The sequence below is a fragment of the Psammomys obesus genome, unplaced genomic scaffold (genome assembly GCF_907164565.1).
Source record: "Psammomys obesus unplaced genomic scaffold, mPsaObe1.curated_primary_1811, whole genome shotgun sequence".
Classification (NCBI taxonomy): Eukaryota; Metazoa; Chordata; class Mammalia; order Rodentia; family Muridae; genus Psammomys; species Psammomys obesus.
Window position 1 is genome coordinate 779,543 of NW_026590809.1, and position 7,852 is coordinate 787,394.

General features: G+C 37.6%; 1 protein-coding gene across 1 annotated transcript in view; it reads right to left on the reverse strand.

Annotated features, from left to right (window-relative positions):
• Window positions 1-7,852, reverse strand: part of Inpp4b (inositol polyphosphate-4-phosphatase type II B) — a 672,431-nt gene that overhangs the window by 39,704 nt on the left and 624,875 nt on the right. The window contains exons 19-20 of the mRNA XM_055609049.1: window positions 5,398-5,538; window positions 3,867-3,964 (exon numbers count right to left, since the gene is read on the reverse strand). Coding sequence (XP_055465024.1) covers window positions 3,867-3,964; window positions 5,398-5,538 — 239 coding nt within the window. The remainder of the gene's footprint in view (window positions 1-3,866; window positions 3,965-5,397; window positions 5,539-7,852) is intronic.

Here is a 7,852-nt window from a genome sequence, read left to right on the forward strand (position 1 = left end):
TTGATTTTAATTGCTGAGTAGTATTCCACTGTGTAAAAGTATCACAGTTTCTGTATCCATTCCTCCATTGAGGGACATCTGGGTTGTTTCCAGATTCTGGCTATTACGAATAGAGCTGCTATGAACATGGTTGAGCAAATTTCCTTATTTTATACTTGCACATATTTTGGATATATGCCTAGGAGTGGTACAGCTGGATCTTGAGGTAGCACTATTCCTAATTGTCTGAGAAAGCGCCAGATTTATTTCCAAAGTGGTTGTACAAGTTTACATTTCCACCAGCAATGGAAGAGAGTTCCCCTTTCTCTGCAACCTCTCCAGCATGTATTGTCATTTGAGTTTTTTATCTTAGCCATTCTGATGAGTGTAAGGTGAAATCTCAGAGTTGTTTTCATTTGCATCTCCGGGATAACTAAGCACGTTGAACATTTCTTTAAGTGTTTCTCTGCCATTTGATATTCCTCTATTGAGAATTCTCTGTGTACCCCAGACAAGACGTTTTATACATAATATCATCTCTGCCAGTGTCTGCTAAATTGAGTATGAAAGTTCCAGCAAAAATTGAATCTGCACAATGAAATATATGACAATATTATATTTACTTCAAACCTGAGATTTTTTTAAAGTATTTTATATGCAATTTTTATTGCTATATGGATGAAATACTATGTATGACAAGGATGTCAAATGTTTTAGAGATACTTTGGAGCAGCTAAAACAAAAGTGCCCTTCTTATATTTCTTTCTTAGCTCACAGTGCTGCCTAGCCCGCCCTTTATTGTGTTAAATAGATGCAGGTGATGATATCCCTGGCTGCATTTTGGATAAAATGTTTGGGTATTACTACTAGAAAAAAAGGACAATGACTTCGGATGTGATAAATTGGTGGTCTGTCCTCCTTTGAAGAGGCGAGGGAGAACACTTCACCAGCCCCTTCTACCAAGTTCCTGAATACATCTACAACGTCATAGTGACTTTCAAACAGGAAGCTATTGGTGCTGGTGAGTTAGTGAAGAGCCCTTTGACTTTATTCTGAATGCAAAAGTTAAGTCATAATGCTTCAGGGAATCAGGAACATGACTGATTCCTGACGGCAACAAGCTCCATGCAAAGATCAGAGTGAGCAGAAGTTCTAAAACCTGCCCTCTGGAACTGCCCCAGCTGATCAAAGGTGCTAGTGAGTATCACAGATAGGACCTGGGGGAAAATAGCTCCAATACCATGCCTTGGTGTTAGGACAGAGAGCGCAAATACCTGAAAACAGCAACATTGTATACAGAGAGCACAAATACCTGAAAACTGCAAGATTATGTAAAGAAAACCAGGAGGAGGAAACTTACAACAGCTCAATGGAGCCTTTTATCAATGCCCTGAGGATACGTATTATACACATATTTTGATACATATTAGCTGCTTCAGACTAACAGTCAGCAAAGACTGACTCAATGATTGCTCACTGGAGAAAGTCCCCTGCCCACTATATCTTCCAGTAATGGGTTTCCTTGTTCAGCTGAAGGAAGATGAGGAAACAGGATCATACCTGAATTTAAATGAATGTTTATTCCAATGGCAGTGAGACTTTTAAACAGACTAGCTGCTAATTCACTAGACTGGGCACAAGCAAGGCTGATGGCCTGCTTTAATTCTACATCATACTCACAATAACACCTAAAGGCTAAAGGCTTGGTAACATTTATAGCAGCTACTAAAGGAAAATTATATTTTTATAGATTATTAAATTGAGACTATCCACTGACTATACATGTGTCATGGAATTAGTGTATACTTAGAGAAGATTATACTTGCTCACACAATTTCCTATATGAGTAAAAGAAAACTAAGAGCTATCTGGCATTGAGTGAACAAATAACCTAGGGCAAATACATCATAGCCTTGATGTGACAAAAGTAGAGAAAACACGTAAAGATCAATGATGTCTTTGGAGAAGAAACAATTTTTGCTTAGAAAACCACATTGGATCTAAGCATTTAACTTGTCTTAAAAAAATAGGGTTAGTAAATTAATGGTAGCATATGTATAGTATATTAATAAAAGAAGGTATTGGGCTTCATAAATTATCTGTTCTTCAATATGAACTCCTTCAATTTACTAAAAAAATAATAGAATTTGTTGATTAAAGCAATGACCTAGAATGGTCATGTCTACCACAATAGTAGTTTTCTGCCATTTTAGTGAATTCTGTAGACCCTATCCATACTCCTGACACAGCTGCTTGTTTGCCTTTTGGAGTGGAATGCCACCAAGCTCTGCTTAGGGATGTGACGTCTCTATAAGAAGTACAATCCATATACATCTGTGTGACTAGAAATAATTTTGTTGTATTTTTGCTGCGAGTGCAAATACAATGACAACACCACCTGATTCTGCTGAAAACCTGAGGTTCTTGCCTCAAAACTTAACAAAGTACAAAAAATCGGGTACATGAAAATCTAAATAATCAGATGTAATTGTCTCAATTTAAAATGGTTCAATCTGTGGTTATGGACTACTGTTTAGAATGTAGAGAGAAAATGTGCTGGGTTAGTAACATGGCAGTTGTAGGTTCTTCTCTAAGATCCACGGTGTCTGTAGATCAGGGATGATGCAGGAGTCTGAAAGGGAGCTGAGAACCTGCACTGCTGATTGGTTCCCAGGTATGGCGATGCTGAGGGGCTGAGGAGCATAGCTAGTTTTCACATATCAATGTATACAGAAGTCAAGTTGTGAGTAAATGAAAATTCTGACATTATTTTACAATAATAAGAAAAAGCAAACTTTGGAGCAAGAAATGACCAGTGTTGAAGTCTTAGTAAACTTCATTAATCACTAAAGAGAAGTAATTTTCTATTCACATACTGGTAACCCTAGTGAACTTAACAAATTTATAATTCAAAGTATGCTGGATCCTAAAGACTCTCCCTCTGAAGAATTTAATTTTTGCAAAAAAATAATCCATTATATGAAATACAATAATATAAAAATTACAGTGTAAATATCAGGAAGGGAACTCTTCTATCTACCTGCACGTGGATGCATGGATCACTGTAATATCATAAAACAATCCTAACTGGACTATGAGAAGACCTAAACACTCTGTTGTCTAAGAGAGCCCAAGTATCAGACACAAAACAATAAACAAATTACTTATAATTTGATGACAAGTAGATTTTGTGGCTTTTGGTGAGAATTTAATATTTTCTTGTTAAGCTTATTTTCCTTTTCTCACACATCTGGGGAGAATTATACATGAAGTCCTGGTCAGTCCACAAATTCAAATACTCAAGAGCTCAAGTTGAAGAAAGAGCTACCCTGATGAATAATGGAGAAAGCATTTCCAAAGTTTAAAATATGTCTTTCAGCTTAGATGTTTAAAATTTTCACATAAATCGGTAAGTACATCCAATGAATTTATCCCTTAAGTTACAAAACAACATTACATTGGAGAATTATAATTTATATCACTTATCATTCCATTGAAGAACATATATCCTATCTGAATTTATCTTTATGTACCATATCTCATTTATCTAAAGATTAAAAACAAATGATCAAGTTATTTAAGTGTTACAGTATTGCATAAAATTTTTATTGGACTCAATTGAGATTTTTAATTATAACTCCCATATTTCTAAACCATGGCATTTTCTATACTCCATCTCCTAACATGAGCACCAGGCACACTGACGATGGCAATCAAGGTAATGAGGTAGGCTTCAGACATGCCACCTTGGCAATCAGTCCTTTTCTTCACAAAATCTCAAAGCACTTTCACTCCCCATCCTGTGGTACTTTACTCACAGCCCTCTTTTGCGAAAGATTTTTAATCAGCAAATAATTGTTAATATTTCTTACAACTCATATACTTACAATCAGGAGGCATCTTTTCCATAAATAGTGAAAAATATTCTTGTACAAGTTGAAAATTTTCTTGATTAATACTTTCTTGCAAAGAAACATCTCCAAACCTAAAATTAGGGGAAAAAGAGATTTATGGGATATAAAACAGCACCACAAATTAATACAGCCTACCTTTTCCTTTAAATAGATGTCCTCCTGCCCTTTGACAACTAATGAGTACACAGGTTTAGCCCTGTAGCCTCCTAGAGAGCACTTCATCTCTGAACACATTCACTGTGGGTCCTGCAGCTGTGTGCCCACGCCCTTCTCCTTCATCACAAAGTCGGTGCCTGTATTCCATTGAGTATGTTGCATTATATACTTAAAGTTTGTCTCTCTATAAAAGGGTGCTTCCAATATGTACCTCCAATCAAATCTGTAACTATTTTCCCTAGGTGCCAAGTGAGATTTACTATTTCCTTCTAAGCCACAAAATTAAATCATTTTCTTCTATTGATTATTTCTAAACCTGCTTCCAACTTCTGCCAGAAATTCAGATTGGAAATCTAAGTAGCACTATGGGTCTCTCTCTTGCCTCTACTTTATCTATTACTCACTACTGTTTTCAAATTTCTGACCTTCCTGCCTGGTAATTCCTCTCATAAAGATTTCCAGATACTTCAGTGATGTGCCTCCATCCTCTCGTCCCTTTCCCACCTATCATTTAACATATCCTTAGAACATTACTCCAATCAGCAAATGTTTATTAATGCCAGCTGTGTGTCAGGCAGTCCACTGTGCAGTAAGTTAAGAGTTAGAAAAGTTAATCTGTCACGTATTTCACAGATCAAGTCACTAAAGTATTTCTCATCTCTCTAGAGAAGCAAGTCTATTCCCATAGTGCGGCATCTTGCTTCTATGTAATGTTTGAGAAGACACTTTCAGACCATTCTTGCTTACTAAGCATTATAATGCCTATGAGACTTCCCCCCATGTTATCTCCTCTGACTGTACTGTCTTACTTTCTAGCTTTCCTGCTTCCCTCAGCATTTCCTCTTATTCTACAATTTTGTCTTTTTTTTTTAAATCTTAAATCCTGTCACTCTTGTACAGTTTACAGGTAATTAAAAGATACTTTTTTTTTTCATTTACAAGGGCGATAAACTAAAGACGAATGCTTTCAAAATGAAGTAACTATAGTGCAGTTAGAATGACAAAGACCATAAAATCTAGTCTAGTCTAGAGGCTAATTTGTCCTTGGAAATTCTAACTAGCTCTTTAAAAGTCTGTAAACGGCTGAGTCGGAGGCCCCTCTCTAGGCGACACTCACAGGCCATGTATATATTTTGCTACTGGCATCAATATGCTTTTCATGGTTTTCACACATTTAAATTCAATATGGGGCATGATTCCTTCATATGCATACTTTGCCTTGTTAAAAGAAGCAACCTGGCAGGGCATTAATCATGTCTAAATTCTATAAGCACAAATGCAGTATTTCTATGTATACACTAAGAAGAGACAAAGGGCCACTGAGCAGCATCTATTTCAAGAAGCTTACCTGTCAGCCAGAGTCTGTTGCTCATTGATTCCAACATTAAACAGAACGGGGAACACGTGAAGCAACTGGCCTTCTTTAATCTGCAGAGGGAGAGACTCGAACTCTGTAGCTGGAAGCTTGACCTCCACCACATAGTGTTCACTGCAGACAGCAAAGAACAGAGGAGAGAAACTGATTTGCTTTGCTTGTGGTTCACTGGGAGGAAACCATCAGGAGACAGGTTGGAATATAGCACTTGGGCTTTTGTAGGTTGTGTGCTTTCTTTCTGTGTTCACTAACTGAAGGAATGAACAGCTGTTTCATTGTTAAAATGTGTGACATGTACAATGGTGGTATATCTACATTCTCAGCATTTCTCTGAATTTTGTCGGAAAGGGAGGCTATTTAGCTCATTTTTGAAGACCCCTGGCCAAGCACATTGGTAGTGTCAAGTCTGCTTTCCCTTATTTTAGGATCAGATTAGTTCTCCAAATATGGAAATTTAATATAATGATAGTTGTTTATAATTTTCATTTTTATATTAATCACAGGTTATTAATTACAGCTGTAGCCCCCTCCTTCATTCCCTCCCAATCCCACCCTCCCTCCCTCTTCTCCTCCCTGTCCCTTTCCAAGTCCACTGATAGTGGAGGTTCTCCTCCCCTTCTATCTCATCCTAGCTTATCAAGTATCTTCAGGACTAGCTGCAATGTCCTCCTCTGTGGCCTAGCAAGGCTGCTCCTCCCTGGGAGTGGGGGAGAATCAAAGAGCCAGCCATTGAGTTCATGTCAGAAATAGTCCTTGTTCCCCTTACTAGGAAAACCCACGTGGATATTGACCTACCATGGGATACACCTGAGCAGGGGTTCTAGGTTATATCCATACATGGTCCTTGGTTGGAGAAACAGTCTCATATAAGACCCCTGTGTCCTGATATATTTGGTCCTTGTGGAGCTCCTGTCCTCTCTAGGTCATACTAACTCCCCCTTCTTTCATATGATTCCCTGCACTCCGCCAAAGGTTTGGTTATGAGTCTCAGCATCTGCTTTGATACACTGCTAAGTAGAGTCTTTCAGAAGACCTCTGCAGTAGGCGCCTGTCCTGTTACTTGTTTTCTCCTACTTCTAATGTCCATCCCATTTGTCTTTCTAAGTGAGGATTGATCATCTTATTCCGTGTCCTCTTTACTGTTTATCTTCTTTAGGTGTACAGATTTAAGTATGTTTATCCTATCTTATAGGTCTAGTATCCACTTTTAAAGAGTAGATACCGTGTGTGTCTTTCTGGTCCTGGGATAACTCAGGGTGATCTTTTCTAGATCCCACCAGTTGCCTGAAAATTTCGTGATTTCCTTGTTTTTAATTGCTGAGTAGTATTCCATTGTGTAAAAGTACCACAATTTCTGTATCCACTCCCCCATTGATTGACATCTGGGTTGTTTCCAGGTTCTGGCTATTACGAATAAAGCTTTATTATGAATAAAGCTGCTAAAAACATGGTTGAGGAAATGCCCTTGTTGTATACTTGAGTATCTTTTGGATATACGCTTAGGAGTGCTATAGATGGATCTTGAGGAAGTACTATTCCTAATTGTCTGAGAAAGTGCCAGATTGTTTTCCAAAGTGGTTGTACAAGTTTGCATTCCCACCAGCAATGGAGGAGAGTTACCCTTTCTCCACATCCTCTCCAGCATGTGTTGTCACTTGAGTTTTTTATCTTATCCATTCTGATGGGTGTCAGGTGAATACTCAGTGACATTTAATTTGCATCTCTCTGATGGCTAAGGACATTGAGCATCTCTTTAAGTGTTTCTCTACCATTCTTCTACAGAGAATTCTCTGTTTAGTTCCATACCCCATTTTTTAATTGGATTGCTTCATTTATTGCCTTTAACTTGTTTAGTTCTTATATGTTCCGGATATCAGCCCTATGTCAGATATAGGGTTGGTGAAGAACCTTTCCCAGTCTGTAGGCTGTTGTTTTGTTCTGACAGCAGTGTCCTTTGCTTTACAGAAGCTTTTCAGTTTCATGAGGTCTCATTTATTGATTGTTGATCTTAGAGCCTGTGCTGTTGGTGTTCTGTTCAGGAAGTTGTCTCCTGTGCCAATGAGTTCTAGGCTCTTCCTCACTTTTTCATCTAAACAATTTAGTGTATCTGGTTTTATGTTGAGGTTTTTGATCCACTTTTAGACTTTAGTTTTGTGCAGGGTGATAAATATGGATTTATTTTCATTTTTCTTCATGTAGACATCCAGTTGGAACAGCACCATTTGTTGAAGATGCTGACTTTTTTCCATTGAATGCTTTTGGCTTCTTTGTCAAAAATCAAGTATTCATCGGTTTGTGGGTTCATTTCTGGGTCTTCTATCCGGTTCCATTGATCCACCTTTCTGCTTCTATGCCAATATGATGCAGATTATTATTACTATTTATTATTATTATTATTATTATTATTATTATTATTATTATTATTATT